Source organism: Drosophila teissieri, chromosome 3R, assembly GCF_016746235.2.
Source record: "Drosophila teissieri strain GT53w chromosome 3R, Prin_Dtei_1.1, whole genome shotgun sequence".
Classification (NCBI taxonomy): domain Eukaryota; kingdom Metazoa; phylum Arthropoda; class Insecta; order Diptera; family Drosophilidae; genus Drosophila; species Drosophila teissieri.
Window position 1 is genome coordinate 30,887,567 of NC_053032.1, and position 15,476 is coordinate 30,903,042.

A 15,476-nucleotide genomic window follows, 5' to 3' on the forward strand; every position below is an offset into this window, starting at 1 on the left:
CGCCTGCTTTCGATTGATTACCTTTCAGTACTAACAACTTGAACTTCACTCGCAGTTTGGCTATAAGTTTCTTTATTAGTTTCAAATCTGAATCCATAATTTTCCCTGCCTATCGTAGGTTTAAGGCTTAGTTAAATTTTTCCCCATTCGAAATGTATTTGGTTATATATGTATCAGTTTATTAGCATATCTCTATTATTATAATTATAGATTATTCTGCGTTGGCTCTAAAAGCTAAATTAATACATGTTCGTGGTGCACAACAACAGCATCGCTCACAAATTAGTCAAGATCAAGGTTTGTTTATGTATGTATATTCAAGCGCTCAGAAACAACAAAAGCCGACTCATTCATTCATGAGTGTGGGTGAATTCAAAGTTTTGTAGGTGATCGTAAAGGTAAAAACTAAAAATGGTTGGGTTGCTGCCGTGCCTAGAAAAGCTGCTGCTGTCGCATCAACTTGCTGATGCTGATGTGCCTGTTGTGCTGCAGATGTTGTTGGTGTTGCTTCTCAGTGGTAGCTTTCAATTAGCAATGCAGATTGTTGCTAAACGTTGCTACTACACAGAGAACTATTTGTAATACTAGTTCATTCTCATGAAATTTTCAAATTGAATTTAATTTAATATTATTTTAGAATGGCTACCATATTTTACTGAGTTCTTCTACATTCACCGCTAGAGTTACTTCTTTTAGGTTTCGCAAAAGAGAGCTTTTCTCCCTGAGGGCTGCACTGAGTAAACACGCGAACTGGAGCTCTCAGTCCGGCAGACCCACGCTCACCCGCTGCCCCGCTGAGCTGCGCCGCGCCTGCGCAGCGGACGGCGACTGCGACGGCGTACCGCCCACCATCAGAGCGTCGCCGCTGAAGCAGAGGCTGCTGCGCAGGTGTTTGCGGGGGTCGGAGGGCACGGGCGGATCCTCGTCGTTGGTGTGCGTGTTTCCCCCCACCGCGGATTGGGTTTGTGGCGATTTTGGCAAGATTTTCCTACCACTGCCGTGGGCCTCGTAATTATTGTTATTATTTAATGGCTTGATTCGACTGGTTTCCATAAAAGAGCGTTGATGTTGATATGGCTGCGGCTGCTGGCGACTTCCTGTCGGCATATTTGGCTGCTGACGGGGGCGATTTTCGTAGGTGGGATCCTGCCAATCCTCCCGATCCTGCCGATCGTCGTAGTAGGCGTACTCCGCAGCCTCCTCGTTGTAGGTCACATGCTTCTTGGGCAGGCCGGGACTTCTGGTTAGCTGCAATCTGCGCACGCGACTTTCCACCTGGTCGTAGGCATCCTGCTCCTGTGCCGTTGGCTTGAGTATCCTTTTGGGCAGTGGCAGTGGGCGTGGTCGCCGCCACTCGGGACTGTCGTTCAATGGTTTCTTGGTGACCTTGGGCTCCAGATCGACGCTGAAACTGCGCACATTTCTTTTGACCTGCAGCTTGGGACTGTTCTTGGAATTCAGCTCCACTTCGCGCTTGTCATTGAAGTCCATGTGCGGTCTCCTGGCATTGTTTTGGGTCACATTGTCCGCCTCGTTCACGTAATCGTAGAACTGGATCTTGGAGCTGTAAGCCTGCTGGCGACGACTGCCAGTGTTCTCAGTTTTGCCATCCGATTCCTGGGCTCTCACTTCAGTTAGCTTTGGAGTTATTTCCCTGCGTAAGCCCCTTGCCAGGGAAGGTTTGCTGCCAGGATTGGACTGCAGATTGTCGTAGAACTGTATGGATGAGCTGGCAAACTCCTTGTGGAACATTCGCCGTGTGTCCACTTCATCGGCTGCATTCTGATTGGAAGCAATCCTGTCCACAGGCCTCTCCAGCTGCTGGCTGTTTCTCCTCTTTGTGCGGGTCTCCAGCGCAGAATCCGCTCGAGAATCGTCTGGCCAGAAGAAGTGCGACTCCTGGCGATTGCACACCTTCGCCGCCTGGCGCTCCACCATCTTGGGCGGCAGGCCCGTGTAGAATTTTCCGTTCAGCATGATCGCCCAATCTCCTCGCCGGATTGGTGGTCAACGCAACTGATCGGAGACTGATCCGCACACCGACTGACACAAAAAGAATCCGGCGGAGGCCGAGAGCACATTAAATGCCAGAGATGTTGGCGTCGCCAGCGGCGTTGTCATTTGTCGTAGGCGTTCGTTTTCGTTTGCGAGTTCGAGTTTGCTCAGGTGATCAGCGATCAACCAGGGCCCAGACTAATTTGCGATTCTTGCGAAAAACAACTCGAGAAGTGAGTAAAATCGAGGGGCTCTGTGTTCTTCAACTATCAGATACTCTAACCATTGAAAATACACCATATTCCCATGTAGGTTTTGGGCTCAGAGTCTCGCCAGCTTTTTGAAAATACGTGATACCCTCTTATACAAACTCTTCGAGTGACTTGTCTTATAAACAACAAACACAAACAGCATTTCGAGGCAACAATTTATTTGCCGCCAGTGCAGCGTGGACGTTGGCAGCGCCGTCGACTGCGCAGCGGCAGCGACGAGTTTCCATCTAAGGTCACCTCAAATCGCGGCATTTTTCACTTTTGGAACGAAAAGTTGCTTTTCGTGAGCTCAGCGTTGACCAAATGTTTTGGTTTTTACTTCGCTTTTGGCCAGTCCGTTCGAACCAAAAAGCCAGAATGCCGCCGAAGTTAGCCAGCCAAGAATAATAAACGACAACAGCTGCCAATTATTGGTCGCTTTAATGGCTTCAAATCGTACTTTTGGCCGCAAGTGCGTGTCACTTGAATGATGCTCAGTATGGCCGACACTGCGTATACGTAATATCACATGGCTTGAGCTTGAGAGGAGCTCAGTGCTCTGCGTCTGTAGGAAAACTGCTATATAAACATTGCAAAGAATACTACAAGTTTTTATTTAATTAAATTAAATTTATTTTCTCTTGATCTTTACATGGTTTGCCATTGGAATCGAGTGGGGAGATGTGTGGGGAGCTTTGCTGATGGACACTACTACTGCTACTTTTGTTTTTGCTTCCATTATTCATTGCATTTGGTGCCTGGGCGGTGCCCAGGCTGCGTTTTAGTCGAAGACGTAATTGGAGTACGTAATAAGCTTAATGTACAAACAATGCCATAGAAACACATACAATATATCATACACGCGCGGTTTTGCATACGGGTCTATGTGGGGATACTACGTTGGAGGGTCTGAAACTGCGTCGAAGTGGCATTTCTATATATATCTCAGTGTGGCGGCTGCTTATGTAGATGGGCACTATTTCTATACGTTCTGCGGGGGGATATGTTAGGTTGCTTAGACTACGTTTGATTTTGAGTTGAGTTGAGTTTCGCTGACACGGGCGGGGGAGGGGGGATATTTATGTTATGTTACGGGGATTATAACCTGACATTTACAAACTTTGCTCTTGCTGGGTAGTGTTGTTAAACATATACTTGGGGTGGCTCTCGGCTGCTTAAGACTTTATTTACAATTCGTATTTATAGCTGGTAGGCTGGGCAGTAAGCCTTTCTCTTCGATGCTGCTGCTTACTGCTGATGTTGCTGCTGCTGTTGCTGTTGCTGCTTACTGCTGCTGCTGCTGCTGCGGAGGCAGCAGTTGCATCGGCGACATCACTATTATGTTGGTGGCTCCTCCGGCGGCGTGGCCATAGTCCAGGGGCTTCTGCATCGCCTCCACATCCAGATCCGGGGCCCGGGTGATCACGCAGTACTGGTTCCCGTTGTACGTGACAATGGGCATGCCGTGCTGCATGTTGCTGGCGTGCTCGCTCAGCTGCGCCTGCATGTAGGTGGCGGCCGTCGGCGAATTGGCAATGATGTGCGACACCGGCACCGACACCTGGATTCGAAGGGAAAGGGGGTAAACGGAAGGGTAACAGAATACAGAATACGGCGGAAAGTGAATGCGGTGAGTTTGTTGGTGTTCAATGTTGCTGTTGGCTGTTTCAGTGTTGTTGCTGTGGTTTCAGTTCATTTGGTCTGTTAATAGGTAGTTACTTCTTGGCTCTGGTTGTTGCCGTTGTGGTTGCTACTACTATTGTTATTGTACATAGGCGCACTGGTCTGTTGTTGCTGCTGCTGCTGTTGCTGTTGCTGCTGCTGCTGCTGTTGCTGTTGCTGCTGCAGATGTTGCTGGTGTTTTCTGGCTGCCTTCTTTCCGTGTGCCACGTGTTGCTGCTGCTGCTGCTGTTGCTGTTGGTGCTGCTGCTGTTGCGGATGTTGCTGCGGCTGCTGCTGCTGGTGGCTGGCATTGAGTATCATCTGGTTTTGAATGATTATCTTCTGCTTTCGTGCTTGGGCCTCCATCTGAATTTGGTTTTGATTAGCATCCATTTGGTAGTTGCGACTGTTGTTGCTGTTGCTGCTGCTGGTCTTAGCAATGACTCCTGCCGCCGCTGCTGCTGGTTTTGTTGACTCTGCGACTAGCCGTTCCGGCTGTCAATACTACAGTTTAGTGGGGAAGAAAAGGAGTAAGGGTTAAATCCACTCCAACACATATCACAACTCTCTCCTTGGCTCAACTTTCGCCAGGAGTGTCTACCGACATCTTCTCACCTCCAGATGACTCTTGGCGTGAATGGACCACTCGTCCCGACTCGAGAACATCCTGCCGCACAGCTCGCACGTCCAGGACAACTGCTGCTGATGGTGCGGTATGATGATACCAGGAATGGACGTCGGCGCTCCCTGAGCGGATTGCACTATTATGTTCTGGGCGGCCACCTGGACCGCCTGCTGCTGCAGCTGCAGCTCCAGGCTCTGCTTGTTGTCCTCCGGCGGCGGATCCGGCTGCTCCTTCTTCTTCACCATGTTGTTCAATCGCTTTCCCAGTGGCGCAATGTTCGTGGGCGTCACGTGCTTGAACTTGTTCATGTGGATCACCAGCTTGTCCCGCCTTGCGAACGCCTTATTGCAAACCTGAAATGTAGGATTCGAGCGCGAGGATTAGATATTGACTGCGGCGAGTGGTGCGGGGCTCGAGGGCAGCTTATACTTCACAAATATAGGGCTTCTCGCCGGTGTGGATGCGCATGTGGATGGTCAGCTTGTCCTTGCGGGCGAGTCCTTTGCCGCAGACCGTGCACTCGAATGCCTTGTTGGTGGCTGTAGGAACGCAAAGTTGATTGATTCAAAGTATTGCCTGGTGAATTTCGAACTTTGGGAAACTTCCGATACTCACACTTTGAGGGATTCGTCTTGCGCACCCCCGAGGATGCCTGTTGCACCTGTTGCAGCGCCTTGAGTCGACTGGCGGGGTGCATGGAGCCCCCCTCGACATACGGCTCTGTGAAGGGGATGAGGTTGGGCTTGGGTATGTTGTAGGTCAGTTGCTCGGCCGCCGACCAGGTGCCCAGGCTCTGCAGCACCCGCACTCCCCCCTCGAACCCCATGCCGTCGTCCGGCACTGTGAAGGTGCTCTCCCCCGCCGCCGCAGCTGCCACGCTGGAGGAACTGATCTGCGGCACCTTGATGGTGGCCGCGTAGTGCTGCTGTTGCTGTTGTTGCTGCTGCTGCTGTTGCTGCTGCTGTTGTTGCTGCTGCTGCTGCTGTTGCTGCTGCATGTTGCCGTTGTTCTGGCTGTTGTTGTTGTTGTTGGCCGTGGGGGAGTTCTGTTGCTGGGACGTCTGCTGCTGCTTGAACTGGATGGCCGCCTGGGCCATCTGCTGCTGCACCGCCATGTGCGCCTCGAGATATGCGTTCTTCTGGGCCACCGTCATCTTGTCCATGTTAACGGCGCCGATCTGGGCAAAGACATTACATGGGGATTAGAATGGGGATAAGAAGGAAATGTTTAAAAAAATAATATAAATCTAGATAAATCTAGAGATCTAGTATTACTATCAAGTCAATGTCTTTGAACTCCTCTAACTTTGGATCATTACACTGGCATGTTCATAGATCTGCGAGGGTATTCGAATCACCGCTAGTCTCTTCATAGGTCTTATCGCCAATGCCACCCCTAACTGTAATTTGTGGGGGTGCTTGTGCGAGTGTTGCGAAATTTCGCTGGCGTCAACGGCGACGGCGACGGAAACAGCGACGTCGACTGCGGCAGCCACCCCCTTGCGGAAAAGCACTCGACTCGATTCACTTCGGCCTGCCCTTGCGCAAAAATTTGTGACTTGAGCTTTTCCCAGCCCAACTTTCGGATTGTTGGATTGCTGGATTGCCACCCCCTTGTGGTTGTGTGTGTATGCCGGCCGCTTCTTCCTCTTCCGTTTTTTCGGGCTTCCTCTTCTGCTTCTTCAGCTTTTTCACTTTTGGGTTCACCGTTGGTTTGAGGCTTTTCCGTGTCTGCCCGGATTTATTTTCAAGCGCGCTATAATTTAGCCTCAACCTTTGAGTTTTGGGGGTTTTCCCACCGTTTCTGCGCTTTTCCCACCGACACTGCACTATATCACTTTTCTATTTTTGGTCATTTCGAGGGGATTTCTGAGCCAGCTTTAGACACCTTACAGCACTTCCCTAACACACCACCGCCCCTTTTCTTGCGCCTGGCCATTGACATTTCCACATGCATTTTCACTGCCAGTTGGTGGGGCTTTTCTCTGGACTTTCTCGGGTTTTTCCGTATTCGCTGGCGTTTTCCGCTTACCACACTTGAAAATCAATACGAGAATGGTCGCTGTTATTCCGATTTTCCGCTTTTCCTCGACGCGAATTCGGTGGAAATGCTGAGCCGCCAAGGATTCGCCGTCGTCTACTTCCCAGTGCCTATTGTTTGTGTATGTATATTGCGAAACCGAAACCGAAACCGATTCACTTCTCTGCCACTTTTTTGACTCGACGTCGACTCAAAAGCTCTGCGCCCTCACACCCCTCAATTATTATTATTTTGAGTAATTATTTGTTATTTTCGGAAGGCCGCAGGACGCCGTACGTCGTATGCCCTGTGCCGTATGCGGATGTAGGATGTAGGATGCGAGCAGAGCGAAGGCAGCCAGATACCGACTGTCGAATTGCTTTTGCCTTTTCCACAAAAATCGGAAGCGGTACGCTACGCAAGGCGAAAAGCGTTGCATACCTCACGGCGTCCAAGCGGGGAGAGCTTTTGCTCTCTCTCTTTTCTCTCTCACTTCTCTCCGAACGCACACATACACTCGCAGCAATAACTGCTGGCAACGCACAGTGGTAAGCGACTATTGAAAATTGTTTCAAAAAGTATATAAATTTAAAATCACGTAAAGAACATAGTAATGCAATATATTTTATTTTTTATTACCAGCGATGGATATATTTTTTTGAATCATACACAAAGTCTGAGAATCAAAAGAATTAACTTGAGATTTCTTAGCAGATCAGTTCTAAGAAGCTTTATGTGTTTAAGAATTTAGATATGTCATCACATACGACTTGATTTTAGCCTTATCGAAGCAGCTTATGTAATACTCGGTCTTTAAAGGTATCCTACCCAAATCTCGATCACCCCTTTAATCTAAGTAAATCGCCAGAAACCAAATAATCCAGGCAAAATCTATTGTTTTCCTTAATTGGGTTAATTGCAGCCTGTGCAGGGCACTTTGCACCGCGAAAAAGTGTGCCACATGCAACGCACACTTCTGCACCGAAAGTTGGCCCATAAATTTAATTTGATTTCATTGTTTGTTTTAATTTCAACGTTTTTTTCATTGGACACTTGAAAGGGGCGAAAAAACTTTGCCATTTGGCCAGCGGCAAGTTGGAGGCTAAAAAAGCTGTTGCTCCTGTTGATTTTGCTGCCGTGTGGGATGCACTTTCTAGGGGCAAATAAAAAACTGCAGGACCAGCATTTTGAACCCACCTCCAAAAATTCTGCGAGTGCGCAATTGCCAGTTTAAGGTGGTGCAAAATTGGGTGCAATGGCTGGTGATGCAAAAATTGCGCGCATTTTAGTCCATTTTTTCTATGCTTCTACAAACAAATGATGGGGCAACAGGTGTACCAGCAAACCGAACTTATTCCTCTGGTGGAGCTTCCTCTGCGAGTGCCTCTGCTGCCGGAGCAGGTTCCTCGGCCACTGGGGGGGCTTCAGGCGCAGGAGCAGCCTCTGGGGCAGGTGGCTCTGCTTCCGGAGCGGGAGCAGCCTCAACTGGTTCCGCAGCAGCAGTGTCACCCGCTTCAGACTCCTCGTCCTCAGCTGGTGGCGGTGGGGCCTCATGAACACTTCGGTCTGACTCCGCATCGGAGCTCCCATCCTCCCCTTCGTGTTCCTCCTCCAGGTCGTGTAGATCCTCCTTGGAGTCCTGCTCCTCCGCCTCCGGTTGGATTTCCTCGTAGACAATGACTTCCTTCCACAGGATCTCCTCGTCCACACAAACGGGCTCCTCGTCATGCGGTTCCACGCGCTTGTTGAGATCCAGTTCCGAAATACAGGGCTCAGATCTCTCGAAGCCTCCACAGGTGACACAGGAAGACGACGAGAGCAGCAAGGAGGAGTGCGGGGATGTGGTGGACAAGGGTGCACTGCTGCTTTGGGTCTTCTTGACTCGCGGCTGCACTCCCCTCGCACTCGGCATCGGAGCATAGGTCATGGTGGTCTGCTGCGACTTGTCCTGGATTGCCACATCCGGTCGCTGCTGGCACTGGTTGCTGATTTCCGGCATCTTTGGATTGCTGCGCACCAGGTAATCGGATAGACGCACCTTCCAGTTCTCCTGGCTGCAGTCCAGGTTCTGCATTATGTCGTAGATCTCCTCGAGCAGCGGCTTCAGCATCGGCCTATTGCAGAAGTTATTGTGGTCGAACATTTGATGGGGCTCATGAATGTCTGGAAAATTACAGACTATGATTTTTCAGTTCTTGCATCTTTGAAGTGCTACTTACAGTTGGGAAAAATGAAGTTTATCTCACGGGCCACACTGTAACTGTTCTTGGTAACATGGATATTGCGTTCCAGGTCCGATGCCGAGCCACTACAGGTTACATTTTACCTAAAGAATTAACCATTTCATTTGAAAGAAAACTCACAAATAACAAATCATGATGTTGAGCAGCTCCTGCACTGCATTTTCCTTGGCAACTATGAACGCCTCGGAAACACCCTTCGAAAGCAGAATGACCTCCAGCATGAAACCCTTTTCATCGGCATAATCAGCATAGAACTCGGCGGCGGTTTCTGGCGAAAAGGCAATCCTTCGATTACCCTGAAGCTGGAAGCCCTCGGCCAGCAACTTCAAGAGCACCGGACGCCGCTTGTGCAGATAGTCCGGCTTGATGAGGAACAGGGAGTTCTCAAACATATCAGCTAGAAAATATATACTGCTCCACGGGGAATTGGGAATTTTCAATAATGTGCTACTTGGTTCGTTTAAGTTTTCTTTATGATTTATAAGATCAATGTTCGTATTTTACACAGTTTTGCTTGATATCTTAAACTACACACACTGCTCAACTGACTTCGGACAGATGGGGATATCGATACAAAGTTTGCGGCTCGTGGATTTCGCTAATTTTTATATTGAAATTACGTTTAGGGTTCTGCTTAGTGTAAGTGTTAGTTTAGTTAAGTTTTACTTTTTCAGCCGGTGTTTGAGTGCGTTATAAAATCAGTTTCATCACAAATTTACCTAACAAATTTAGAGCCAAAAACCGGGGTACGAAACGAAAATAAGTAATTATGTTTCATTTACAGTAAATCGTTATAGAATGTAAACAGATATATGTAAAGGTATATGCATATATAAAGCGTGGGATCGGGTCCCAACTCCCTCTAATCCTTCGCGACTTGTTCGCACATCACAACGCATCACTTAGGCTGTGGAAGATAGTAAATTAATGAAAGTATTGTTGGGGTCCGTCAACCATTAGCTTACCTGAAATTCTAGCAAAGGCCAGCGAAGACTTCTCGCTATCGAAACACTTGCCAATCTCGGCGCAAATATGCGACTGATCAATATAGGGACGCTTGGCCAAGTTCTTAATGCTATTGCCATAGATGGAGATCATCTCAGAGCACTGCAATGCAAGCAAACTTATAGGTATTTGTAAAATTTACGAATTCAAGTTACTTACAATCTTGTAGTACTTGGCTGGCAAGTTCTCGCATCCAACCGATGTCATCTGCAGGGCTGTCACTTCGGTTTCGTCATCCTTCTTCTCTTGCAGGAAGGGCAAAAGAGCCTGGGTGACTCCATGGCACACACCACACTCCACAACCTCATCGGTGACGGCGACGCTGAAGCAGAGCTGCAGTTTCTGGCACACCTCCTTGGGCGGCACGTCGCTCAGCAATTTCAGCACAGCCGAGGCATATCCATCGACGAAGGTGTCGCACTGTTTGCGCACCGTGGCTGGCAGGTGGCTGCAAACTGACTCAATCGCACGCTTAATGGCGTCCTGTTCGGTCTTATTCTTAAGATCGGAATCCAGCTTGGTCATGATGAACTCGCAAAGGGCGCAGCTAGGCGGATCCCTTATGCTAGACAGCTTGTTGTCCTGATGCGGCAGAGCAATTACGTCGTACTTCAAGGCCTCATCAACTTCGACTGTATTACAGAAATATAATTCATTAGTAAAAATCAGTACATATCGTAGCGCTGGAACCAAATACTCACGATCATCCAGATCAGCCAGGACGCACATTCCCAACTCTGCGCAGATAAGCTTGGGATCCATTTCCTTCAGCAGCAGATCGGCGATCTTATCGCCGTACTTGTCGATTACCTTGTGGCATTTGCCGTTCAGTGGCTTCCTCATCCGGTCGCAAGACTCTTCCAGGATTTGCTTGATGCTGTCCCTGGTGGGGTGCTTGCCCATGCGCTTCTCCAAGGTCTTAACCAACTCCTCGCAGATCAGGCAGTTGGGTGCGGAACTGAATTCGGGGTCGAAGGCAAACTGAGGGCGCAGCTCAATGTCATTGAAGCTAATTTCCTCACTGCTGGACTTGTCCTCACCATCGACAGCGTCGCCCAGCGAAATGGCCATGTCGCTGAGAGCGTCAGTTTTCTTCATGCAGAGCTTCAGTTGCACGCAGATCTCCTGCGGCTTGAAATCTGTGATCAGCATGTCGATCAGCTCATTGGAATAGGTGTTCACGAAGTCAACGCACTCGTCCTTCAGTTCGTTGGGCAGATGGGTACAAAGGCCATCTAGGACCTTCTTGATGTTATCCTTGGACTTATTGTCGCGGATCTTCATCTGGGCCTGCTCAACGGCAAAGAGGCATAGAGAGCAAGTAGGGGTATCCTGTTCATCGCTGGCTGGCAGGGGATTGAACACTTCGACGTCGTCCTTCTTGGGCAGATTCTTCGGGCACATCTGCATAAGGGGGCACACGTCACGGGGATTCAGTCCTTGGACGAGCAGAGCAATCACAGCATCACCATACATCTCCACAAAGTTTCTGCATTGACCGGCAACTCCCGCTGGCAGTTTGGTGCAGATGTTCTCCACGGTGTGCTTGATCTCGTCATCCGTGGACGGGGTGGCCAGAGTCTCCTGAATGAAGTGCAGCATGTACTCACAGAGGGTGCACAGCTCCCCACCCTCGACCAGTGCTCCGGGATTAGCTGCGCCCATAAGGTGATCAATGGGCAGCTGCATGTCCAGGATCTCTTGCTGGCTGAACTGCGGCTCACTGGCGCCCAGTTGCTTCTTCTCGTGCTTCTCCAGCTTCTCAATGGTGATCTTCACCTGAGCCGGCTCAATAACAGGCAGCAGCGGCATAATGGGGACATCCTTCATCGAGGAGGCGGAGTTCTTCTGGCAAATGCCGATCATGCAGCAGGCTCCATTGGCATCCAACTTGTTCACTAGAGTCTCATAGATCACATGGTAGTACTGGTCGACAATGCTAAGGCACTCGTCTTTGAATCCCTTTGACTGCTTGCAGAATCCTTCCATAACTTGCTTGAACTCGGTTTCCGTGGTGTTTGCCACCAAGACGTCGCGCAGATGCTTCACCAGTTGCTCGCACAGTTCGCAGGGAATATCATCGCCGGCATCCAAAGCAACCAGGGCTTCTTGCGGTTGCTTATCCTCCTCATGCTGGTGATATCTGGAGGCACACACTCCGGACACATGGCACACAGCATCCGTGGTCAAGTGCTTGCTGACATGGTCGTAGATATCATTGAAATAGGTGAGTACGATGTTGGCACAGGCATCTGAAAAACTGGAAAGCGATCCGCACATATGAAGCATCGTTTCCACCATGTCATCGCGATCGGTGGCCGCGAATTTCGAGTGCATCAGGCGGGAAAGCAGGTTGCAGTTGCCGCAGGAAAGTTGATTGGGCTGCGTGACCAACTCGGTCTCCTCGGAGCTCTCATCCTCATCCTGGACGGTTCCATCAAGGCCCGCCTGAATGCCGTTCATGAACATTTCATCGATGCGAGCACTGTTGCAAAGTCCGGCCACAGAGCAAACTTGCTAAAGATTGAAGGGGAACATTTTTAACATTAATAAGAGGATGAAGAGGAAGTGTTGTGGAGGTGAAAACTCACATCGGGATTCATTTGGGAGGCCAGGGCCTCGACCAACTCGGGCAGGAAGTCATCGGCCACCTTGATGCACTCCTTCTGGATCGGCTTGATCGGAATCAGCTTGCAGGAGCCCTCGAATACCTCCTTCAGTTCCTCCTCTGTCTCGTTGCTCTTCAGCTGGTCGCGGGCTTGAGTAACCATGTCCTTGCATATCTTGCAGATGGAGTCCGTGTCCACGGGCACCTGTTGGGTCTCCCAAACGGTTTGGATACAATGGCGGGTGGCACGACATTCCTTGGAGTTGCTGCAAAGGAAACAGATACAAAGTTAGCAAACTCTCTTCGTTGTTAAGATAAACCCATAAGAATGAGCACCACTGTTGGATTGTAAGCTGATTGTGCGGAATGCCGCCGTTCGGATCAAATGACCCGCATTCGTAATCGAGTGGCCAAGTCGGAATCGACGAGTCAGCAAAGACCAGAGTCCACTAAAAAGGGAGTAGCCCTATTCTCTTTAAGAATGCACCCGCAGCTCACATGATTATGTTGGGATTTAGTGAATACAAAGAAGTAATGAGCAACGTCAGTTTCAAACACACATATCACTTATGGTGAACAAATCAAAGCATATACCTTCCCATTTTGATAAAGACTTCTTAAATAGCTTTTGAAACTCTGATACTATAAGAGCATTTTACCCACCTTGATGGAAAGTAACTCTTATATTTACTTATTATAAATCGATTTGTCTGATTCAAACAGAAAGTGCTAATTTCTATTAACATGAAGAGACGTTTGTGGTGGATACATCAGGTATACCAAACAAAAGCGTCTAAAAGCAAAAAAAAACAGCACTGATAAGCACGGAAATAAACAGTATATATGTATGCATGATATATCTGGACGTATCCACATAAATGTATATATTATTCACTTGGCTGCGCATTCACAGATATTGTTTTTTGACTTTTCAGCAGCAATGGCGACGTTTTTAATTTTTGAGGCTCTGCAATTTTTCGCCGTTAATTGAGAAACAAAGAAACGGTTAAGAGCCAGAAATGGCGGATTTTCCTGGCCAGTTAAAAATAAATCAATCAATAAACAAAGGAATTACGACCAGCGAAAAGCGGTGGGTGCTTTACAAATGTTTTCAGTTGCCTATTGATTGCTTTTACTTTATTAATGATGCAGTCTAAGTAAAGGTTGATTGTAAGTTGATCTTGGTACAGTATAGCTTCTGTAAATGGATCCTACATGGCCGCATTGAAATATCATTCCATTGAGGAATGAGTAGAGTAGTAGAGTGGAGTAGAGCTTAGGAGTCACTGTGAGTGTTTTATGTATTTATTGGGTTGCCCTTATGGATGTTGCCCTGTAGTCATCATACTACAGAGGGATTAGTCAGAATCCGTTGATAAGGAACAACTGTTGCCGCTTGCAGCACATTAACAATGATAAATAAAGCAATCATGTGGTTTGTTTGGCGGGGAACGCAGAAAGGGAAAGGGAGCTGTTTCAGAATCAACTGTTTTTTGGGATTACTCATGTTAATAATCGCCTCGTTTAAGTTTTGAACCCAACGAGCGCTTAACTTTGTCGTCTAAAATGTTTCGACTGGCGGTACTGTTAATTTGATTTAAAGCGAATGTGAGGACAAAGGAAATGCAGAAATATGGGAGGATATACAAGCAGAGAGCAATGCGAAAAGTGCACTCAGAGAAAATGGCGCTTGAAAAATGAAATGGAATGGAATCTAAAAAGTTCACGAATGAGCACAATACGCTGGCAAAAAGGGGACGCAATTAGAGCGGCACTAGTGTTAAGTTTGCAATAACAGGGGTTATCAAAGAATAGAGCTATATGGAGCAAAGTGATTCGATGCGAGTGATAGTCTTATCGGCAGAGAACAAAAACAAAAGAGCCTCCACTGCAAACAATGAACGAGTAGGCGGAAAATTAAAATCGCGACATGGAGAGGGGTGAAAAGAGGTTGACCATTCGCCTTCGAGAACTTTTGCAGTGTTTGATGACCAAGCGATTTATGCGCTTTTCCCCGTTTCCTATTGCACCACCCGCTTTTCCGCACTCACCTGAAGTTTCCGCACCAGTAGGATGGTCCCCAGGTGCACTTGCTGGAGCCCAAAAGGGGCGTGGCAGCGGCGAATGCGCCTGCAAGAAACCAAACAAACAAAGAGGGGAAAGATTGAGCAAAAGGGGGAACAGAGTGCACTGTGCGAATACGCAATAAGCTATGACTAAACTATTATTGTGGTTCCCTTTTGTTGTCGCTTTTCGTCTTTTGCGCTTCGCCTTCGCACTCACCGAAGGCACAGCACAGTGCCAAAACGGCCAAAAGGCCTGCTCTCTCCATGTTCCGGGTTTTAACTGTACTTGCTAAATGTCGGCGGAGCTAGTCTTCTATTTGCGGTTACGGGTTTATTTCTGAGCGAAAGACTGAAGTGCAATTGCAACGAAGTTGGGTAAATTTTTTATTTGTCTGCAGTGTGACCGCCGTCTGTTCCGTCGAATATATACCGTTACGATATAGTAGTGTGACCAGGCAGTCACTTAGCTTAACGATAGTTTTCGGCAGTGCTTGTGGAGCAAGACTTGGATAATGCTTTTAGCAGAAGACCAACCCAATGTAGACTTAGCGACAGGGCGCAGCGCGGACTCGAACCAAGCTATGTTAATAACAGAGAGCTGCAGTACAATAATAAGCCTTTCAATAAAAAAAATAAAAACCCCCCGAAGAAGCCATCATAAAATGGGCTCAACAAATCATTTAACTTCAAAAGGTCCAATGAATAGTTAAGTTAAGGAACTATTAGTTTTGGCTCACACATCTGCAAGCTATTTAACGTACTTGAAGTAAGCAGTAGTTGTATAAAAACCATACATTATCCTTCAAATTATAACATAACTTCAATTTCATAGAAGAAAATTGAAATTATTGCTCCTAAGCTCGAAACAATTTATTAAATTACAAACTCACTAACCAAGCAAAGCCTTCGCCACCCGCAAATGCCTCAAAACGTATTTATAATCGATTGCAATCCGCAGATTTAATTACATATTGCCGCGCCAAAACTATGACAATAACCATC

General features: G+C 48.0%; 4 protein-coding genes across 5 annotated transcripts; all 4 read right to left on the reverse strand.

Moving 5' to 3' along the window:
• Window positions 1-114: 114 nt before the first annotated feature.
• On the reverse strand, window positions 115-2,060 carry LOC122620738. The gene has a single exon (XM_043798341.1). The coding sequence runs from the start codon at window positions 1,975-1,977 to the stop codon at window positions 760-762; it is 1,218 nt and encodes a 405-aa protein (XP_043654276.1). The 5' UTR covers window positions 1,978-2,060; the 3' UTR covers window positions 115-759.
• Window positions 2,061-2,893: 833 nt separating this feature from the next.
• LOC122620927 (mediator of RNA polymerase II transcription subunit 15) lies at window positions 2,894-6,767 on the reverse strand. Of its 2 annotated transcripts, XM_043798613.1 has the most exons (6): window positions 6,565-6,767; window positions 5,149-5,710; window positions 4,963-5,072; window positions 4,524-4,886; window positions 3,966-4,403; window positions 2,894-3,807 (listed from the first exon to the last, which is right to left on the reverse strand). In XM_043798613.1, exons 2-6 carry the CDS (start codon window positions 5,693-5,695, stop codon window positions 3,532-3,534), a joined length of 1,734 nt encoding a protein of 577 aa, XP_043654548.1. In that variant the 5' UTR covers window positions 5,696-5,710; window positions 6,565-6,767; the 3' UTR covers window positions 2,894-3,531. The 2 variants fall into 2 exon arrangements, with proteins under 2 accessions (XP_043654548.1, XP_043654547.1); XM_043798612.1 differs by lacking the exon at window positions 2,894-3,807 and having other exon boundaries at window positions 4,275-4,412; window positions 6,565-6,765.
• Window positions 6,768-7,552: 785 nt separating this feature from the next.
• On the reverse strand, window positions 7,553-9,187 carry LOC122619931. The gene is made up of 3 exons (XM_043797158.1): window positions 8,916-9,187; window positions 8,772-8,860; window positions 7,553-8,715 (listed from the first exon to the last, which is right to left on the reverse strand). Exons 1-3 carry the CDS (start codon window positions 9,185-9,187, stop codon window positions 7,904-7,906), a joined length of 1,173 nt encoding a protein of 390 aa, XP_043653093.1. The 3' UTR covers window positions 7,553-7,903.
• Window positions 9,188-9,250: 63 nt separating this feature from the next.
• Window positions 9,251-14,882, reverse strand: LOC122619930 (prosaposin). Its single transcript, XM_043797157.1, has 7 exons — window positions 14,692-14,882; window positions 14,460-14,538; window positions 12,392-12,674; window positions 10,502-12,317; window positions 9,960-10,432; window positions 9,761-9,902; window positions 9,251-9,702 (listed from the first exon to the last, which is right to left on the reverse strand). The coding sequence occupies exons 1-7, from the start codon at window positions 14,738-14,740 to the stop codon at window positions 9,698-9,700; spliced, it is 2,847 nt and encodes a 948-aa protein (XP_043653092.1). The 5' UTR covers window positions 14,741-14,882; the 3' UTR covers window positions 9,251-9,697.
• Between the last annotated feature and the right edge of the window lie 594 nt (window positions 14,883-15,476).

Coding starts and splice junctions, on each gene's coding strand:
- LOC122620738 (XM_043798341.1), bottom strand. CDS start 1,977: ATGCTGAACGGAAAATTCTACACGGGCCTGCCGCCCAAGATGGTGGAG.
- LOC122619930 (XM_043797157.1), bottom strand. CDS start 14,740: ATGGAGAGAGCAGGCCTTTTGGCCGTTTTGGCACTGTGCTGTGCCTTC. Junction 10,433..10,501: donor CCTGGCTGATCTGGATGATC/GTGAGTATTTGG, acceptor TCTGTAATACAG/TCGAAGTTGATGAGGCCTTG. Junction 9,903..9,959: donor CAGCCAAGTACTACAAGATT/GTAAGTAACTTG, acceptor CTTGCATTGCAG/TGCTCTGAGATGATCTCCAT.
- LOC122619931 (XM_043797158.1), bottom strand. CDS start 9,187: ATGTTTGAGAACTCCCTGTTCCTCATCAAGCCGGACTATCTGCACAAG. Junction 8,861..8,915: donor AACATCATGATTTGTTATTT/GTGAGTTTTCTT, acceptor TGTAACCTGTAG/TGGCTCGGCATCGGACCTGG. Junction 8,716..8,771: donor AAACTTCATTTTTCCCAACT/GTAAGTAGCACT, acceptor GTAATTTTCCAG/ACATTCATGAGCCCCATCAA.
- LOC122620927 (XM_043798613.1), bottom strand. CDS start 5,695: ATGGACAAGATGACGGTGGCCCAGAAGAACGCATATCTCGAGGCGCAC. Junction 4,887..4,962: donor AGAAGCCCTATATTTGTGAA/GTATAAGCTGCC, acceptor CCTACATTTCAG/GTTTGCAATAAGGCGTTCGC. Junction 4,404..4,523: donor ACGCCAAGAGTCATCTGGAG/GTGAGAAGATGT, acceptor TAGTATTGACAG/CCGGAACGGCTAGTCGCAGA.